We start from the raw sequence: 21,549 nt of genomic DNA, 5'->3' as shown, positions 1-21,549 counted from the left end.
AACACCAGTGTAGATCAGAGCTTGAATGTTTGTCATACTAAATTGTTGTTTGTTTATTTGTTTGACGTTATAATTTGCGTTATTTTTGTCACATATGTGTAACCATCGGCCTATCAAGCGAATCTGTGAGGCCTGCTGATGAAGAGGGGGATGAGAGGAAGAGTGTGGGAGTTCATTTAGTTCTTACCCTCCAATCACCGACTCCCACACACACAAACACATAGAAAAGGTAATTAGCTGACACCGTCTGATCCAATCACAGGGTCTTTGCTTAATGACTGACAGCAAGCGTATCCACAAAGACTTCAGTTAAGGAGGGCTGTGTTAGTGCAACTTAATACCTCTCACCCAGAGAACTGAAATGATACTTTCCCTCCATCTCTCTCTTCAGTGCCCCCCCCCCCCCCCCCCACACACACACACTTTTCTGTCACCCGACTCCCTCCCTCTTCTATTTGATCTCTGTCAGTAATCTGTTCAGCTCCGAGCATTTGAATCTCTCTCCTGATGTGTACTGTAGTCGTCCTGTATGTTGGCACTGTTCTAAGGGGTGTGTGTGCTGTGCGTGTGTCTGTGGGTGTGCCCCTTGTTTGTATTTAAGGAGAGAGCACGCACCCACCCACACACACAAACCCACATACACTAATCGATGTATCTTACTCAATCAAAATCATAAGCAATAATCGCCCTCCTGGAGTTTTGCACCCACCAGCACTGATCACACGTACACTCTGGGTGTTGCTATGACACCAGGGCCAAAGCTGAGCACCATTTCTATTCAGAGTAGTTAGGGAGAGACGTCACTGGACGCTTAACACGTATCCAGGAGTTTGCTCACAGTATGCGGTAAGCCTTCCTCGTTGTGTCCATGAGGGGGCGCAGTAGAGTCTTCAGCCACTTCCTCTACGTGTGCTTTCTTTTGTTTCTCTGTAAATTTTATTATCAGGTTTTATTATTACTATTCAAATGTTTCTTCTTTACAGTCACATGTAAAAAAAATATATGTAAAACAACATGTACATGTGAAAATGAAATGTGTAAAATAACAGAAGAGATATTTATTATGAATAATACTATTATTTATTATTACCAATACTGAACTTAATGACCACTGTCATGATTTGAATATTATTTATTTTGTCTTTTCAACCTTTGCAAGTTTGTATACTTGTAGATGGTGTGTACATTGGGAACACACTTCCAGTGTTTCAAAATAAAATTCTGTACTGTACTCTGGTCCTAACTCTGAATCTTTCCTTCCCTCCCCCTTTGTTCCCTCCATCAGTTTTAAGGACTAATGGAGGTTTGATCCCTCGTTCCTGATCTTCAGCGGTCAAGTTACTTTTAGATTCCCCTCTTTTTCATCCCGTTTATTGATCCGATGAAAGGGATACTCCCACTGAGAGAAGAGGGAAGGTTATCCTGCTGTAATGATGCATAGCAGCTGCAGTCAGAGCAAAAAGAAATCACACTGTTATGACACACACACATACACACACACACACACACACACACACACACACACACACACACACACACACACAGACACTCACACACATACCTACTCTTATACAAGACTTGCTGAATATTTCATAATGCCATTGGCCAGGGACTGCTCTTCACTTTATAGAGAGCAAAAGACAGGATCATTCAGTTTTGGTCTTCATTTTTCAACAAAAGGCACAGGCTCTACATTCCCTCCCTGCGGTGTCTGTGTTCTTTTCCCCTTATGCACAACAAAACTGTATGCAGATTGGGTTGACTCAGTTGCCCACTCAGATGTTTCCATACATGAATTTGAGGATTTAGCTCCCTCTGCTGGTCAAATATGAAGCAGCAAATACTACAGACTTCAGCACAAACTCCTCGAATCTCCTGCCAACAGTTAACGCTGCACAGGAGTCTCGTCAATTAGCCCTTATCACAAAAAAAACGACAGAACTCGGACTAAAATAAAATTGTGTTTTATTAGGTTAATGTTTTAAACATGATTAAAAAAAGCAACAGTAAACCCACTATGTAGGCCTGCACTAAGGGCACCACTCACCACCACTAATCTGAGATGAACTAACATGACTAAGGTGTATATCCACACTAGTGTATCAAAATGACTGTAAATGACACTGATTTCAGACAGGTGCTCAAGTCATGTGCAAACCGGGTTTCCACCTGATTCATCCATACATTTTAAGCCGGGTAGTCTTGCCGTTCCACCTGCTGTGCTATGTGAGAAAAGAAAGACCATGCTGCTTACAGTTTTTCACAGTTGCTCAAACACTAAACCCCATTCTCTGAATCAAATTCTCAAATGTCTGAACACATTTATTGAATTGCTCCCTTTTTTGGCAAAACCATAGACTACTTTCACCCATTTCACCCATTTTACCAAACTCATTAACCCTTTTTGCAAAACTGTGAACACATTGTGCATTCTAATGCACTTCTTAATTATATTGATAGCCAAACAATGCAGAAGTTGAACACAATTAGTGCACAGTTGTCTCCATTTGAACACTACCACTCAAAATTGATAACACTTCTGTCTAATGATGTGACAACCAATATAAGTCAGTTCAGAGTTGACAGAGACGCAGGGGACAACAAGTGTGTGTTACAGTAGAAGTGGGGTACAAGGAAGAGGAGGGTGCAGGTAGGAGGAAGAGGATGAAGAGAAAGACAGAGTCCCAAGAGTTGCAATACTGTAAATGATGATATTTGGGCAACATTCATTGACCATGTTCTGGTTCATGGAATGCCAATGAGAGAAGCAGGACTTCATGGTCCAACCCAACATCCGTGGTTTCTCTGTGGCGTCAATAATCCAAAGATTCAGACTACAGAAGAGCGTAAATAGCGTAAATGTCCATTATCATACAGTACAGTAATCACTGAACATCCACTGCTACACACTTACTACCCTTTGAGCTCAACTCTGAGAGAGTGAAAGAGCTGAGTTATCAGGATGTCCAAGTAAGTCTAAATTTAGGCACAATACAATATTACAGTATTGCATACTTACAGTACTATCAGAGTCTGTGGCATCACAGTACAAATCATATTCAGTACAGTATCAGTCTGTCTTTCTGTTCACTTACAAAACTATTGATTTATATCTTCATATAGGCTAGAGGATATGAGTAGAGAGTGATATAAGTCCTTACAGTATTCTTTATTTTCATTGTGATATTTTATTTTTCAAATTAGAATGAATACAATTCCTCCAGGAGCCATAAACCCTGCCCTGAAAACTGTGTCTTCCATTGTTTGGTGTATTGTCTTATCACTGCTCTGCAGGAGTGTAATTTTGCCTGATGTGTTCAATGATTTGAGACCATTAGTTACTTTTGAGCAAAGTTAAAAGTGTTTTGAGGTGATTGTTCAGTTTTGCAACAAGATTGAAGGGTTTCGAGAATGTAGTTTGAGAAATGAGTTTTGTGTTCACAGTTTTGAGAAAAAGGTAAAGAGTTCTGAAAAAGGTGTTTTAGCAATTGTGAAAAACTGTAAAGCAGGAGTTTCGAACAACTATGCAGTGGGTTCAAAACTTAAAGGCATACTATGCAGTTTGAGGTATTGTTGACGTCTCTGGAGCTCCCCTAGCCTGGTCATACCAAACCCTCATACTACTGTAATATTGTACAGAGGGTCTGGACCTACTCCATTCAGAATCGATTTCAGGCAAGAGGCGTGAACTCTGTTGAAGTTTGAAACGATTGGGCCTGATTTTACCCAATCGCTAACGTTTGGTTGTGACAGCTATAGAGACAACATGGTCTCACACCCAACTCGTCGAACATGGATGCTTGGGCACCTTCGGCTTCCGATATTGACGCCAGGGGGCTTATCCATGCGTCCTCGTTCGACGAGTTGGGTGTGAGACCGTGTTGCAAACGCTCATATGCTCGACGTCATCGTTAACACCCGCCTCCCCCCATCCCCTCGTTCGCTGATTGGTCCGGTGGAATGCATCCCTGAGAAATCGAGTCCAATAGGATCAGGCCCAGACGTAATGGTGAAGGGAAATGAAAATTGAGCGGAAGCTTACGGAGGGCCATGTCAAGCTAGCGCTCCCCATAGATTCATGATATATTTACAGTATAATTTACTTTGCCATCGCCAAAGTCTACTTCTTGTGGATTTCCCTACTGTGCACAATTCATGCTTTTGTGTGACTTACTGGTCATACAGTATTCAAGTCATTCAGTATACCATAAGAGACTCTCCTTCCCTCTTGTGGTTGAAGAGTGAAAGTGCATGTAATTTCCAAACGATACAGATCTCTTAAGAAGGCTTTGGTAGTGACTTCCTCGAACTAAATTATTACTAAATTTATCACACAGTATTTTATTATGTGTATCTCTGTAGGGCTCTATTTTCATGTTACCAGACACATTTGCTAACATTTGTGTGCCTAGTTTGTTCAAACATTTCCATTGTTCAGTCTTTGGTTTTGTTTTGTTTTTAAAAAGAAAATGCAGACTGTGTTACTCTAAATAAATTCTTTATTATTTGCCATTTGTAGTTTACAGCTGCAAGCTTCCACTCTGTAACCGTTACTCTGTTACACTGCACCAGTGTAATAGTTTGCAATGCAAATTTATTCAACAATTCATATACACATTGGTAATTCAAAGTGATTTTAAAAAAAAAACCATTAGAGAAGATTAAAAAGTGCTTAATAGATGACAGGTATCATTTGGCAGGTACAGTAAACCACACACATTTTAAAACATGATTTGAATAAAAGCTTTGAAAGTCAATATAATATAATACATGTATATAAAAATAAAACATATATTTCTTAACAAACACTCTGCTTATATAAATCGGAGGCTTGATCTCCTGAAAATATAATGTAAAAAAGTTTAAACCTACCCACCTCCAGCCATCCATAGCCATCATTTTAGTAACCAAACATCACTTCCTATTTCCTCCTCTAAATAATTTTTGCCTGTGTAGTAATACACAGCATCACTGCTTTTTTGCCACACTCAATTTTCTGACCATATGAATGTCCACATGTCTGTTACAATACAGTTGCAAAACTGTCAACATGGTAATGATGAAAATAATAACACTAAAATGAGATGATTTAAAAAAGCATATATGTTGTGCTATCTGTGAATGTTGTATCTGCTGTGATGCATCTGAACCTCCACCACCCACCCCTGAAACTGTAAATGCAAAAAGCATATTTTGTTTTGTCTGCTTCATATCAACCATCACTGAGCAAAAGCTAGAGAAAGCATCAACCAGTTGACTATGGAGGAAAAGCTTGACTTGATCTGGCATTCTTGTCATGCCACTGGATCTGATAGGGGTTCCTCCACTGTCCTGAAAGTCCTGAAACACTGTGCTGGACCGCTGACTAGTACACCCCAGTTTGCCACGACTTGTGCTGATCTACCAGCACATTGGCAATAGCCAAGAACTCTGCTGCCAGTCACGATCTACTGTACATGGGCGCCCCTGAGTCATGGGGCATGGTGCTCTGGCTGCTCCACCCTGCAGTGCATCACTACAACAGCACAGAGGATGATCACCCGCTCACCGCCTCTGACATGCAAACCATCTACAGGCCCCACTCCACGCCCATCTGTAGAGACCCGCCCACCCCAGCCAGTACCTGTAGCCCTCTGCTGTCTGAGCACTCCAGAGCCCTGCACGCCTGAACAATCTGACCACAGCGCTGTCACTCCGCTCAACTCTTCCCTCTGCAGTAGCCTGCTCTGTGCTGTATTTACATACTGTGCTACTGGCTACACTTGCCCAAAGCACCCAACATGATACTGATTTATTATTGATAAACTGTATAATTTTAGTTTGATAACTTATGACCCAGGTGTAGTTTATACTTCTCAGGTATAGGCCTAACAAGGCATATATGTATATGTGTGCCATTTATCAGCTTTTCTTGTGTTTTGGAAATGTTAGGGTATTTAATGCTATGCAAATTGGCCTGTGCATATGTGATCTGTGTTGGTATGTGTGTGAGAGTATATATGTTTTTGTGCCTGATCATTCATATCACTTCAGCCTGACCAATCGCTCTCCTCTGATCAATCCTTCTCTTTTTTATCTTTTATAGCCCCCCCCATCGGGGCTTGTTTGTCTGTTTGTTTGTCTGTCTGTTCGTTATCTGTTGGTTCGCAAGATAACTCGAACAATTATGGATGGCATTTTCAGGAATGGTCTGAAATGACCCACGGAACAAACGATTAAATGGGAGTAATCCAGGCGGCTACGTTTTCGATTGGCCTAGGTCTGCGCTCTCGGAGTGCTTGGTACAACCCTTTCTACTCCGGTTCCCCACCGCCACCCCCATCCCCTGCCTTTGACTTTAAGGTTTCACATTCACTCTGCTTAGCGCCCTTCAGAGCTTCATACCCCCCCTCTGCGCCCTGGGCCTGGGGCTGCTGCAGAGTGTGGTACACATCACCATCACCATCACCCTGCCCTTTGAGCTTCAGCGCTTCATACCCCCCATCTGCACCCTGACTTTGGGGACCCCGCAGAGTGTGGTACACTTCAGCCTGCGCTTTGCCCTTGAGTGCCTCATAACCTCCGTCGCCTCCATCCCCTGCCCTGGCCGCCCCGACTGCCTCGTAGCCTCCATCGGCACCATTGCCTCGTAAGTAGGGTGACCACCTCCAGTCAGACAAAATGTGGGACAAGTAGCATGGTAAAGTGGGACAATGTGGGACAGACGTAATAACTTTAAACGTACAATATTGTCTATCTAATTTACTAAGCAATATTTTTTAAGCCTACCGACCAAAATATTGAGACACTACCTAAAAGACAACATACTAATTTTGCAACATCTCTTCTTTATTGGGACTATCAAAATAGTCAACTGTCCATTATGCAGCTAAAAGAATGCTCTCAGTGAATCAAATTCACCTTAAAATACAAGACACGCAAAAAATATTAGGCCTAACCTATTTAAGTTCAACAAAATATAAGGCCTAGTCTATATTGCAAAATGTTAAGGGTTTGCCTATAGAAAGTTGAGCTATTTCAGTGCAAATAAGGTAAACCAGAATCTTTTCTGATAACAACAGCCACATGACATTTTCCTAGCTATTTCAGAATCTGGAACAATTACTAACTTGTTATGCAGTCGGTAGAGCAACATGAATGTGTGTGTGTGTGTGTGTGTGTGTGTGTGTGTGTGTGTGTGTGTGTGTGATGTAGGCCTACGTCATGATAGACGCTCGATCACTTTTCATCGGGGCTTGTTTGTCTGTTTGTTTGTCTGTCTGTTCGTTATCTGTTGGTTCGCAAGATAACTCGAACAATTATGGATGGCATTTTCAGGAATGGTCTGAAATGACCCACGGAACAAACGATTAAATGGGAGTAATCCAGGCGGCTATGTTTTCGCTTGGCCTAGGTCTGCGCTCTCGGAGTGCTTCTAGTTTTGTAGGACTCACTTGCACCATGTCGCTTCACATCGTATTCTTCACCATGCCCCAGAGAAAAATGCAAATGCAAAATGCTCTCTCTGCTTCACCGTCTACAGGTCTTTGCCAAGAGATGGCTATGTTGCAGTCCATTCGCTATTAAAAGTGCATCTTCTCTTTTTCGTGGCCACACTGCCCATGGCAGCTTAACCTGACCGAAGAGCGCGCTCTCCAATTTGAGATCTTTGACAACGTTGCGGAGGCGTTCGTGCACCAGGCAATAGTTTGATTGATGTACGGCTAAGCCTATCGACTACCGATTTTATTGCTTTGCACTAAACTATTGGACATAAGTTAACACTACGCCTATGGACGTATCTGTGTATTTATTTTCAATTGGCCAGGGTCGAATGAAAAAGCGGGACAGATGCTCAATTTGCGTGAGGCGGGACAAAGGGTAAAATTGCTGTAGCCTACAGTACAACGTAAAGCGGGACAGGTGGTCACCCTACGTAGCGGGATCCTTCTCGTCGTCGCCCTCCTCGGCGGCCTTCCTCATCCTCGTCATCGGCACGTCTCCCTGCAGGCCAGACTGCCCGCGCCGCTTATTACGACATAGCAATGCAATTCCCACAAACAGCAATCCTGCGATAATGAGCACCACCACAAGAAAGGTCACTGGGCTGCCGGAACCACCCGAAACTGGCCCTAAGGGAAACAGAGAAAGTGTTCATTATGAAATTCAACAACAGTAAAGGACAAATGGTTAGCGATCCTGCTATTTGATATCTTTGAAAATCTACTTTACTGGAAAAATAAGCTAGGAAATAGCCACATATTAATAGATATGGACAAGATGACCCAGGTGCTGCAGGACATATCTACGGAACATAACGTGGGCATAATTATCACGGCAGAAAACCAGGCAGAAAAAAATGCAAAAGTTGTGTTCACCTACCGACATCTTCGAATTTACTGCGGCGAGAGGCCCCGTAGCCCCAGACAGCTCGGCAGGCATACTCTCCAGGCTGGTCATAGGTGAGTCTGTTTGTCTCCTCCTCATGCCTTTTAAGGTCCATAGCATTGGGTTCCCGATGGTACCAACGGAATGTTGAATTAGGTAGACAGCCAGAACAGGAACACAGTAAAGATGATTCCTCCTTAGTAATGACAGCCGATCGTGGACCAGCTGCAAAATCACACATGCGTTAGACCCAGCTGCGCCTTCTGGGACCCAGTTGAACTTTTTCATCTGGAGATGAGTGTATTCAAGGTCAAGTTACAAGACCAAATCTAAACATTACATTCGGAAACCAGTCCCCAACTTGATAAAAGCACCGCTGCATTATTGCAAGCATATAGGTTCATGCATTTAGGTGAGGTACCTCTGATAATTAATGTTTGTGGATCTGAGGCCACATTTTCCTTTAAGGCTCCATGAGGATTTACGTAGGTGTAGCGGTAGGTGGCTGTGCATCGGTAGGAGCCATCGTTTCCATCAGTGACTTCTGGGATCTTGTAAGAACCATCCGAAGCAGATTCGAGCTTTACGTTATCCTTGTAGAATTCAGCTGCCTCAATTTGGGCACCTCCTCTGACCTCACACCTCAGTGTCAGAGGCTCTCCCAGCACAGCTGGTTCAGGGGGGATCTCTAACAACACCTCCATAGCTGGAAGAGACATAGACAAACTGGTTAGAACTAGACGCTTGGTTGGTATGCTTACTGATGGAATCTCACTAGAGTTTTCCCTAGCTGTGTGTTCAACAGCAGCACAAAGCAGCATAATATAAGGACTGGTGCTTCCCCTTTGCTGTCATGTTTAACCATAGTGTGTACCATACTACCCTACACATGGGAAAAGACTCACTTTCACGAACCACTTCACCAAAGTTATATGGATATTAACCTGGATGTTGTGGTTGTACAGTAGGAGCAGATTAGAGAGATGCCATTCCCACTGTAAGTCAGTGTAGGCCTACCATAATCTATCCTTCAACACCCAACAGTGATTGATATGGAGCAGCACACGTGATAACTCATAAAATCTGAATATTGAGTGGAGGAACCATCTTCATGGCAACATGGTTTTGATACACCTCAATTAATCACTGCCTACAATAAAACTTTCAGCTTTTTGCACATTACCTGAGCTCCTGAGGCTGATGGAATTGCTGCGTATAGTGCCTGCATCCTTCGTTCCATTTTTCTTGCACCAAGCAATGTCTGGAGTTTCTCCTTCAGCTCTAGCATAAAACTGGATGGTGTTCCCGGTCATCATACCTTCTGGAATCATCACATAATACTCTCTATCATCTCGGAGAATACGGCAGCGCCAGTCTTTTAGGCCCCCATCTGAGAACAGCTGAAGTAATGAGGATTCATTCTTGTTGACCACTGCATGTCCAGACACAATAGTAAGGAAAGCAGGGGGAAGATAGTCTGATATGGGTAGAGTTGAAGCAGGTGGGATAAAAAGAGAAAGGAGGCAGACATTAAGTAAGATACATTATAACATTTCAATCAGAATGAAGTGTTTCTCACCATACTTTGAGGTACATTACATATTAAAGCATTTGAACTGACTACCCAGGACATTAATGTTGAAGTTGTCGCTCCTCTCTGCAGTGCGACACTGATAGTTTCCAGAGTTGTTTGATGACACAGCAGGCAGGATCAGAGTTTGGTTCTTGTATGATGGATTGAGGGTTGCACCATTGAAGAGCCATTCAGAAGGCTTCTCACTACATTTCAGCTTTACAGTGTCTCCCCAGTAAATGAGGCCATATTTTGGGATCATCTTGACTGAGAGAGTGAAGGAAAAACAGATAAATTAAATGTTAGAAGTGTGAGTCAATAAGTCAGATTGTTTGTTTGTTGACTCAACATTTAGTGGGTAAGGGCCTTCATGGATAGCCTTACACTAACCAAATACTTTCCTTAATGAATTCATTGAAGCATCATATGCTAGGGAAGAGCTTAGTATGTTCAAAGCATGTGTCATGATGTGGTCTGAAAAGTGCATACTCACTTGTAGGTTTGGCTTTAACCAGGAACCAGCAGACTGTCACAGCTGTATTGGGGAGAAACATAGAAATGCCATTGCTATGGTGTGTGTGTAACAATACACACACATTCACCAACCCAAAATGATCATAATGGCGACATTAACGAAATGCAAAGTTTTCTTTGGTTTTGCAGAAAGAGAGAGACCTAAGAGATGGAGACCTAAAACATGGAGACCTACTGTGAAATGTGTCTCAGAAATGTTTTGTTATAAAGGTGAAATTATATAAGTAAGTAATTGTAAGTATACCGTCATTTCCCGACTGTCAGCCGCGGCTTATACATTGATTTAGCAAAATTTCTACCGCTATGAGGTTAATACAGGGGGGGGGGGGGGGCAGTTAATATGGTGTTATTTTGGTTTTGTTTATTTTAACTTGCACAAAACACACTGTCCTGCGGCTTATACACAATGCGGCTTATATGCGGGAAATTACTGTATACTTTTTTGATACCGTGAAGGAAATTCAGTCTCTGCATTTAACCCAATTTCACAGCACACAGTGAACACACAGTGAGGTAAATCACACACTAACCCAGTGCAGTGAACTGCTTGGCCAACTAGCGGCCCTCGGGCCCTCAGTGACGGGTTAGGTGCTTTGCTTGGCTACCGCCGTTCATTCCGACATACCAGCACTCCGACATTGACGTCCAATTGTCGTAGTGGAGGCATGTCTCTTTATGGGAAAAAGTCCCACCAGTCCGACATTTTTTTTTTCATGGTCGCAGTGGCGGTATTTAACTTTTTTTTCAAACAACGTGCCATTCCGACATGAGGTCATTAATAGGCTATTAATGTCATAACTATATCCAATTGTGTAAAATAATAAAGATTCACATTTAAAATGTCATTGTGAAGACTTCTTGATATGGTTATGTGTCTGTTGCCTGCACGACTCGGGGAAGTGAAAGCAGTTCTATAGACATGGCAAGAATTTCTTTTCATTATTCGCGGACTAAGTGGGGCTAAATTAAGTTATTATTTTGCTGTCACTTCGTCTGTTTTATGGCCTAGAAGGTTGTAATTGGTATCTGTTGATAGCTCTAGCTCTCCTCTTTTATCTGACATGCAAGCCGTATCTTACGGTTTCACGAGTAGCCTAAATCAAACGAAAGTAACGGTAGCCGAAGCTATATGATTCTTATTTGTTTGTCACTTCGTCTGTTTCTATAACACAAAAGGATCGATGTGTTTGGTATCAATGGAAAGCTCTGTTTCTCCTCTTTCATTTGATATGCTTGTTATGTCTGTGCGATGCCTGGTCTCGGAGTAATTCAAGCGAGAGCAGTGGCTGCATGGGTGAACGCAGAGCAATATAGACTGTAAATATGATACTTTCATTTAAAATCATGATTTTATTTTTATTTTCATACTTGATCGTACAGACACGTGTCTAGTCTCGTTGGAAAGCCCGGGTTCTGAGCTCTTTCATGCAATATAGGTCTCATCTCGCTGTGACTAATAATCGCGGAGCAATGTAGGCCTAACAGAGAAGGATGGGTGTGTTTTTTGACGCACTTTGCGTCCGTCGGGCTCATAGGGTCCGTTAAATTGACGTGGAAAAAAATAGGATTTGTAAACTGTCGGAATGGGGGTACTAAAATGTGTCGGATTGGCAGCATGTCGGAATAACACCATGTCTGAATAGCGGCATGTCGGACGAAAGGGATGTCGGACTGGCAGGATGTCGGACTGCCGACATGTAACCGCTTTGCTTAAGGGCACTTCTGCCGTGGACTGGTCAGGGATCAAATCGGCAACCCTCCGGTTACAAGCTCGAAGTCCTAACCAGTAGGCCACGGCTGCCCAAACACATTGGCCCGTATACGACCTTGGCGTTATTAGCACCATGCTCTAAGCAACTGAGCTAACCGGCCATATATGGTAATAGTCTTGTAAAAAAAACATTTTACACTATGATCTAACAGGTTTAGTAGGCTAACAATGTTACTAGCAAAAATATATATTTCTTTAGTTGTGTGTGGACCTAATACTCTCGTCTTACAAAATAGCATGCATCCTCTTACTGTATATAACACTGAAAATAAATTTAGAAAATGAATGGAAAATGGCAAAGTAATGTTTTTTCTCAATAAAAGATAAATAGACATATGTAACAAACTCTTTCATAGTCATTTATTATTTTAACATGGCAAATGAGTTACAGTAGGCCTACTCGCATCCAGGACAGCAAAAGGCACTGCTCAGCGATATTCACCCATAGGTACACAATAACAACAAAAGAAAAATAAACAGAGCAAAGCAGAGGGCCACATGCAACATCTTCATGTACACCGCTTCAAAAACAACACAGCACTTGAACAAAAGAGCTGAGCATGTATTAGCTGATTTTAACTAGTGCCCTATATGTGGAGAGTACCGCCAACTGTGTTTGGAATGTTCAGAGCAGTTCTGCCAAGGATTGGTTCAGAGGTGGTCACGTGTTTTATGGACGCCATTTTTACTACCAAAAGTACTTTTGACTAGAATGCTTTCTAATGCTTTCAGATGGCAGTGTTTGAGTATCATTGGCATTAAGTCTTAATATCTTCACCATACAGCGACCCATTTTCTCACTGGAAACTTTTCTGATAACGTTAACATTATAACGTTTACGTCATAAGCATTTTTAGTGATTTGTTAAGACATTTGCAGCACGGATTTTGTTTCTAACTACCCGGAGAGATGCCACTTCTGGAGGAGCAGCGAATACATCATACATCGTTCGTCTTAACCTTGTCTAAAAGGAAACGGTTGGAACAACTCTGGTAAATAAGGTTTTTCATCTCATACTGTTATCATTTATGGTCTTAATTTCCTTGCATTTTTGCGTTTTTGAAGCACTAAAGTGGCTATTAAAGGGATATTCCGGCATTTTTGGAAATACGCTCATTTTCCACCTCCCCTCGAGCAAAACAATCGATATTTACCTTGTTCCCGTTCATCCAGCCATTCTGTGAGTCTGGCGATACAACTTTTAGCTTCAGCCTAGCATAGATCATTGAATGGGATTAGACCATTAGCTTCTCGCCTGCTAGCTTCATGTTTAAAAGTGACTAAGATTCCTGGTAATTTTCCCATTTAAAACGTGTCTCCTCTCAAGTTAAAAAGTGCAGTAAGACCAACTGAAAATGAAACCTGCCGTTTTTCTAGGCTGATTTGACATGGAACTACACTTTCATCTGGCGTAATAATCAAGGCAACTTGCAGACTGCTGGCACTACTACTGCTTGTTGTCTATGGGGACTATTTTCAGGTGCTGCGTACGATATTACTGCGCCTATGGTACGTTTGCAAGTTGCCTTGATTATTACGCCAGATGAGAGTGTAGTTCCATGTCAAATCAGCCTAGAAAAACGCCAGGTTTCATTTTCAGTTGGTCTTATTGCACTTTCTAACTTGAGAGGAGACACATTTTAAATGGGAAAATTACCAGAAATCTTAGTCACTTTTAAACATGAAGCTAGCAGGCGAGAAGCTAATGGTCTAATCCCATTCAATGATCTATGCTAGGCTGAAGCTAAAAGTTGTATCGCCAGACTCACAGAATGGCTGGATGAACGGGAACAAGGTAAATATCGATTGTTTTGCTCGAGGGAAGGTGGAAAATGAGCGTATTTCCAAAAATGGCGGAATATCCCTTTAAGACAAGCAGCCAGTACGTAGTGTTGTGTCGTGTGTTTACTAATAGTGCTACAGCTGCTTAGCAGGTAACATAGCGATCTGTAATCATTGATAAACCTGTTAGTTTTGCGTTTACTTTTTTGTTGAGCAAAATAAGACAATGTCTTGTTTGCCTATTTTAAGGATGTATTGTCCAAATAAATCTGTTGAAGTACACAGCATAGTTTGAAGATATATCATTTGCTAGCTATCTGTCAAACTTGATAGGTGGTGTGCTAATCACAACATTATTAAGTGGTGTCAATACAGACTTCAGCTCAACACTGGTTTTGTAGGCTATACTTCAATCTGTCAATCTGTCAGCCCTCTAGTGAGTGTGCCATGCTTTACTGAATCATGGTTTAAGGTGATGAATTATGTCTGTATTATAAAACAAAGCAATATAGTAAATATTATGCTTCCTCTTTGTCTTTTTTGTTATTTTAGATGTAGGTAGAGAAGAGTCAGTGGCTGGTGAAGTAAGAGGGATACAGCTGTCTGCTGATTCAAGGTCCCTGCCCCGTCGCCTCAACATCCTCAAGATCCTGTAGGCTACTGCTGCTGCTCCTTGCTTCAGCACCTTTCCCCTGATGCCTGACACCCCTCATCACCAAATCAGCCCAGTCAACATGGACCCAACATGGACCCAAGTCTCCACCACAGTGTGCACAATACACTATACAGACAGGGTATGTGATCGGTGTCAATATTGCATGCAGACAAATTGAAATTCCTTCCAAAGAACAAGTGCTTTCCTCAGCTGGATCAATTTAAGTCAAGATAAACAACAGCTTCCTTTCTTCATCGTGTTCTACCATTAACATTATTATGTTTATATTTTTGGTTAATTAAGGCACTTAGTTGCAGTTTCTCAGGTACACTTTGCTATGATGTCATTAGTAAAATTATTAGGAGGATGTAGCGTGTGTGGTGTTAAATGGTACTGCCTTGTATTATCCAAGTCTGAGGCTGAGAGAGGAGATTCACGGTCTGCTCCCTTTGTGTCCCATGTTTTGTGGGTGTGTGTGAGAGAGTGTGCGACAGATAAATGAGTGTGGTGTAGAAGCATACACATTTAATGACAACCTGTGCACATTTCAGATTTTTTAGAAGAGCAGTCCTTACTACAGTGGTAGAAATAGTGGTATTTTTATGTACATCTACCCATTTAATGACAAGAGTTTCATTATTTTACATGCAGGACGAGAACAAAGGTACAATTGGTCTGAGGGGAGGACACCGCAGACAGCTGATCAACTCCATGTCATCTAATCAGGCCATGTAAAGGACCATGAAGGGATGGACTTGGTGGAGGACAACAATGTGACACCTGAAAAGAGCACATGGAGATCTCTCATCCTCATCCCTCATGCTTATATTGCATTTCCTATAGGCCTAGATTCTGATGGTCTTGTAAATGTTTGTTACACAAGTCAGAAATTGTTGTCTTTGATTATTTAATTTGATTATAATAAATGGAAATATATTTTATTGAAAAATATTTTTGAAAACCTAGCAAGTTTGTGTGTTTTAGTATCAGAATGAGCTTGTATTGGCCAAGTATATCTACAAGGAATTTGACTGGCATTAGCTGTTGGAACAATTAGACATACAGTAGTATGCAGTCAGAAGATGCATACTAGAGCACCACAATATACATAAGGCACCTACCAATAGATTGAGTCCAAAATGTATTGCAAGAGATGTGCAAGAAGCATGTGATTTAGTCTGTAAAAGTTGAACTTATGGCCAAGGTGATGGTGTCCAATTACAAAAACAGTTCAGGAGAGTGATGGAAGTGGGAAAAATGTGATTATTGTCTGGCAGGTTTTGTGCATAGGGGTAAGTTATTATTTAATGGAAAAGTTTGAGGTCAAACTAATGGTGACCTCCATGTAGTTTTGTAATAATAATAACTTAATATAATAATAGCCTAACTTTATGATAATAATATAGCCTATATTTTTTTAAATAACATTTATCTATTTTCTTTTACTGTCCCAGAGTCTATTGAAACAACATACTTATTGATAAAAAAGAAAATAAATAGCATATTTTAGTCTTGCCTCATGCACGGTCGAAATACATTATGTCCGAATCTGGAGGTCAGACGTCAAATCTAACAGTGATTCAAAGAGTTGCTGCAACATGTAGGGATCGCTGGCTTAAGTAAGGTAAGATGTTATTCATTGTGCCCTAAACAGGCTTATTTCACCAAAATGAAGCTTTCAGCTTTCTCTTAGGCTACTGCCTTATTTCAAGGTGTTTCCTCAGACTAATATCTAACTGCTGTAAGAAATTGGATAAACAAAGTTCGCCTCGTAGGCGTTTTCAGAGCTGGCTGGCTCCGACTAGGCAACGTTTATTACTATTTATCTGGTCTTTGCTAATTTTTTCAAAATGTATAATGCAGCGTATTTGCAACAGTATATCCATCTTAATGGATAGTGATGCACATTATAACATTTATAGGCTTGTTTATGACGATGTTAAGCTATTTGTTTCAACATGTCATATTCGCCCTATTGACCATCATTGAGACGAACGTCACTTCCGGTAGTAAAGATGGCGCCCATGATTTGAGTTGGCGATACTCTCCACATATAGGGCACTAATTTTAACCACAGTAGAATAAAACTGCAGTCCGTGGGTCACAGCTCCTCTTTCCTTCTCTTTACCCCTCTATCCCTTTCTGTCATTCAGTTGTGTACTTACTAGTTATTTACATCACTTTCCTGACATTTCATTTGTTTCTTTTACAGTATCAATAGTTTGCAGTATAAAATGTATGAAGTTCATGGTGTAAAACTGAAACTATGAAAGCTTTAGCCTATCACTGAAAAAACGATGTGAAGTAGGCCAGGTTCAAATTAGTGTGTGTCTGTCTGTGTGTGTATGTCTGGATGTATATGTGTGAGGGCGGATTTATGGTGTGTGCTACTGTGTAAGTTTGTGTGTTTCTATGTGTGTGTCATGTTAAAAAATCGCCTCTTTAATGTCAACGTGACAGCAAATGCCTACAAACAACTGAAAAATATAAAATGCAAAACAAATGATTGCATAAATAGTCACCATTCTTAAAGTGGCTGACCTAAATCAACAGCGGTCCAGCCAACTGGTGCAAATAGTCTCACGATTAGTGAAGTGGAGATTGCCTGAGTGCAGTAAATGTGTATAGGATAGTAATATAAAGACACGCTTCTGGAAGGTCCAATCATAGGTCAATCAGTATGTTTCCTGATAATTCTACCATGAGGACAAAATAACACTCCAAACAACTCAAGGAAAAGATTACTGAAAAGCATGAGGGAGGGGATGGATACAAAAAAAGTTCAAGTCACTGAACATTCCCAAGAGCAGTCTTTCTGAACTGGAGGGACAGGACTCAAATGTGAGTCGCGGACCCGTTTTTGGTGGGTTGCAGAGCTTGTTGTTGTAAAAAACTCATTTTTAAAAAATACGGGTCACGACTTAATGAACAGGAATATTATGGGTCCTAAACCAGACCAGTTAAGAACCACTGCCCTCGAGTTCAGTGAAATCCATCACTAAAGAATGTAAGGCATATGGCAAGTGTGCAAATCTGCTTAACAGAGCAGAGCTGTCATCACAAACTGAGAACTTTGAACGCTATCATGCATAATTCCATCAATCAAACATCTCAATTCGGCTGTCTACGTTTATCTTTACTTAGCTGAACGATCTGTTACTTAACTTGGATATCATTTTAATATTTAGTCACTAAATTTTAGTGCATAATTTAATGTAATGGACTTGTAAATTGTAAGATATCTTAGCCGATCCCATTTGGATTTCAGGCGACCCCACATGGGGTCCTGACCCCAAGGTTGGGAAACAATGGGTTAACCTGATAATGTAATAGGCCTAACCGTTTATGTAACTGACATTATCGGTAGACCTACAGAGATTATTAGGCTAGGCCTACGCTATTGGAAAAGGCACTTTATTACATTTTCGGGGATTAGGCCTATTATCAGGATTTATAAGGCTATTACATGCTTTTTTAGTTAGGCTACAGTTTTTTAAAAATATATATATTATTACATTATTGGGAGTTATACTATTGGCACATTATAAATAGGCCTACCTAGGCCTACCTATTTAGTTTTACACGCCACTTTGGCGCGCGGAAAACGGTTGGTCATCAACTGTGAGAATATACAGTAGCCTACTTTGCCATATCAACTCCTCTTTGCGTCGGTAGGCTATTATTGTTGAGAGGTTATGCGCCAAAACAAGCAAATGAAACTTCACGTCTCACGGTTAAACTTATTTGATTACTTTCGTGCATCTGCTGAGGAAACAACTATCGCGACACAAATAAAGTTTCAGATTTTGCATAGAAGTTTCAGATTTTGCGTAGAAATCTTAGCCCACTGCTTTCACTTTCAATCACAGCAGACGAACCACGTTTAATATGAAATCGTTCGATATTCATGCCTCAGAACCCGTTGCCACATACTTTTGTGGTTAGCACAGATCCTTGATTAGGCTAGACCCAGATAGAGCAATGTTATTCGCGCTCCGCTTCAAGATGTCTGATTAGCCTTCAAAATGATTGGACTTCCTAACATTGGGAAGGCCGTTTCATTTGGAACTTGCAGCGGAATTTGAGAACCTCTGCAGAAAAGCTGTATCATATAAGTAAGGGATAACGGCCGACGAGGTGACCGGTTCGATGGAAATAATGGCTAGGTGGAGGTCTAGAACTCCGGCGACGTGCGAAGCACGGAGACGGAGTTACCTCCGCCGTGCCATTATTTCCATCGAACCGGTCGACCTCGAAGGCCGTTATCCCGCTTATCTCCCGTTTGTATTCATAACCTGTATATTTAGAACATAGTTTTATTCCACCGTTGCGTCCGTTAACATCGCTAAAACTGTCTTGACTGTGGGACTACTTTCCGCCACATATCAACTTTCTACTTGCAGGACAAAACTGCCGTTACTAGTTCTAAATGGATAGTTGCTATGGCCAAAAGCCAGTCGTTAGTTCTAAATGGCTGGTTGCTACGGCCAAAAGCCAGTCGTTAGTTCTATCTCTGCCGTTGTCAAGCGGGCATTTCCCAGGATTCTGATTAACTTTAACTTTGAAAGATCGCTACTTTTATAGCCTACATGACATCCAACTAGCTACAATCCACCTCCGTCATATGCTACAATGTTACTATGGTTCTGCACGTCTGTATTTCAGCTTGGATGCAACGTGACAGTTCATTTAAACTTCGCAACGAGTTTCGCGAATTAATATTCAAGTGTGATACGGGAACTACTTCGAAGGTAGCAGGTTATACGAAGTTAATGGCCACCCCATTAGCCAATCAGAGAAGAGAATTCCATTGTTGAGGGAGATAATTCGAGAAGAAACGCCAAGGATTATGAAATGACGAGGTAAAAGGGCCGCCAATCATCTGAAGACAACAAGAGTAAGGTATGTTTACAAAACATAAACTGCATCGTGAGTTGCATGAGATCACGATGCTAACAAAATATTTCCCAACTGGAAGGGAGCCATCAAAGGGACGTGGTGGGAATTTAATTCTGAGCTACCTCGCAATGGTAAGGCTAGGTGGAAATGAGCAATGGGAAGGTTGCATGTAATGGGAAGATGCGATGTCACTCATTCAGAACAGCCCCAGATGCCGTGACTAATCTCCTCTTTCTCTTTTTTTTTTAAAGTTCCAATTTGATCTATTTGAACCTAACATGCCCTGTGTCCAAACAATTTGCTCACCTTTCTCAGCCAAGGACAGGGCTATGGTATAAAATCCCCGCCAATAGTTTTGTGTGTCTGTAGACATATTTTGAGTTCGTAAAAATGTTTTGTGCACTTGCAAAAATATTTTGTAGTTGTAAAAATTTTTTGTGCATGTAAAAATTATTCGTACATCTGCAAATCCGTTTTGTCACTGTGTGGAAAAAAGTTTTGTGAGTTTGCAAACGGTTTTTGCACGCACAGATTTTCCCTTTGCAAGTGCGTATCTGTTTTCTACAGACACGAAACAGATCTGCGGGTACGAAACGAATTTACAAGTGTGCGAAACTTTTTTACCAATCGCCAAAAGTCATGTGACCTAAACAGCCAATCACAGCACTGCTTACTGAACAGCCAGTCAGCCAATCAGCTCGCTTCGTTTGACGTGGAATGGAAAGTCAACAGATGCGATCATGCAAGTCTCATCCATAGATTTAGCAGGCTACAGTGCATCATATCTATAAACGTTGTACTGCATGAGCACTAGTAACGTTAACAGTTTTAATCTAGCTAGCTAAGCATATTCCTAGCAAGGACGGAACAAAATTATGTCTGCTTCTTGTACAGGGCAAAGGGAGAAATTAAACCTACCACAGGCTTAGGCGGCTCCTCCCAAACTTTTTTCCACACAGTGACAAAACGGATTTGCAGATGTACGAATAATTTTTACATGCACAAAAAATTTTACAACTACAAAATATTTTTGCAAGTGCACAAAACATTTTTACGAACTCAAAATATGTCTACAGACACACAAAACTATTGGCGAGGATTTTATACCATACAGGGCATGCTTATTTTCCAAATGTATGTAGGCTATCTTATTATTGACATTATGCCATTTAGTCCAAAATATGTTTTGTGGGTAAAACACAATTATTTCTTTCATGGTCTGATATCAATGCATTTTTGAGATTTTGTGAATGACTATCTTTGACTGTAATTACACTATTAGGCTACTACAGAGAGAGAAAGAAGATGTGTCATGAGTGAATGATTTATATAATCTTACCTGCTAGGAAGAGGAGTCTCTTCATATTTTAAAGAAATGAAGATCATTGAGAGAACAAAAATCACCTCTGACTGGCTTGGAGAGGAAGTGGCTGAATTACCCAGTGACCAACACCCATTCTCATTTTGACCTCAAACTGCGGACTCAGAGCAGAGAGCAGAGAAAAGCATTTCCTGAAGGAAATACCAGCAGTGGCGGTTCTAGATGGTGTTTACACTACAAAGTTTTTTTCAAAGACTGTGTTTTTTTCCCCATCAGTTAGGCCTTTCGTTTACACGACGACGCCGTTTTGGCGGCTGAAAATGATGGTTTTTGAAAACTGCTTCTAGGGTGGAGGTTCTTGAGAACCCCGTTTTCGTTTTGCCGTGTAAAGGCACATCTGGGAGTTTTATGACGACATAGCCCCACCTCGAACCTCTAGTCCAGCCCCCGCGCTTGACCTCACCTGACTAGACACTTGGCAGAACATCAACAATGCTGGATCACAGAGCCGTGTGCTGCTGCAATTCTGCATGATTTCGACGACCAGCAACAACGCATTAACAATAACCTGTGCCAAAATCTCTAGGCTACTTTTAAATCCACCACCTTCCCTGCTAGACTGCTAGAAGAGTTGATGAACACGTAGC

General features: G+C 41.3%; 1 protein-coding gene and 1 long non-coding RNA gene across 2 annotated transcripts; one reads left to right on the top strand and one right to left on the bottom strand.

The window, feature by feature from the left end:
- Positions 1 to 4,481: 4,481 nt before the first annotated feature.
- On the bottom strand, positions 4,482 to 21,285 carry zgc:154125 (uncharacterized protein LOC768188 homolog). Its single transcript, XM_062526059.1, has 7 exons — positions 20,921 to 21,285; positions 10,434 to 10,475; positions 9,992 to 10,207; positions 9,551 to 9,844; positions 8,789 to 9,073; positions 8,362 to 8,592; positions 4,482 to 8,111 (listed from the first exon to the last, which is right to left on the bottom strand). Exons 1-7 carry the CDS (start codon positions 20,943 to 20,945, stop codon positions 7,912 to 7,914), a joined length of 1,293 nt encoding a protein of 430 aa, XP_062382043.1. The 5' UTR covers positions 20,946 to 21,285; the 3' UTR covers positions 4,482 to 7,911.
- On the top strand, positions 13,128 to 15,539 carry LOC134070229 (uncharacterized). Its single transcript, XR_009936905.1, has 3 exons — positions 13,128 to 13,237; positions 14,580 to 14,821; positions 15,334 to 15,539. It is a non-coding gene; the product is annotated as an uncharacterized LOC134070229 (long non-coding RNA).
- Positions 21,286 to 21,549: the final 264 nt, after the last annotated feature.

Source organism: Sardina pilchardus, chromosome 22 (genome assembly GCF_963854185.1).
Source record: "Sardina pilchardus chromosome 22, fSarPil1.1, whole genome shotgun sequence".
Lineage (NCBI taxonomy): Eukaryota > Metazoa > Chordata > Actinopteri > Clupeiformes > Clupeidae > Sardina > Sardina pilchardus.
Note: the sequence above shows the minus strand (reverse complement) of the source record. Positions and strands in the feature narration are given on the sequence as shown.

What these genes read in the sequence shown, in the direction of transcription:
- zgc:154125 (XM_062526059.1), bottom strand. Translation starts at nt 20,945, where the DNA reads ATGAAGAGACTCCTCTTCCTAGCAG. An exon ending in CTTCAACATTAATGTCCTGG is followed by an intron (nt 9,845 to 9,991) that starts GTAGTCAGTTCA and finishes TACCCATATCAG; the next exon opens with ACTATCTTCCCCCTGCTTTC. An exon ending in CATCAGCCTCAGGAGCTCAG is followed by an intron (nt 9,074 to 9,550) that starts GTAATGTGCAAA and finishes TGTCTCTTCCAG; the next exon opens with CTATGGAGGTGTTGTTAGAG.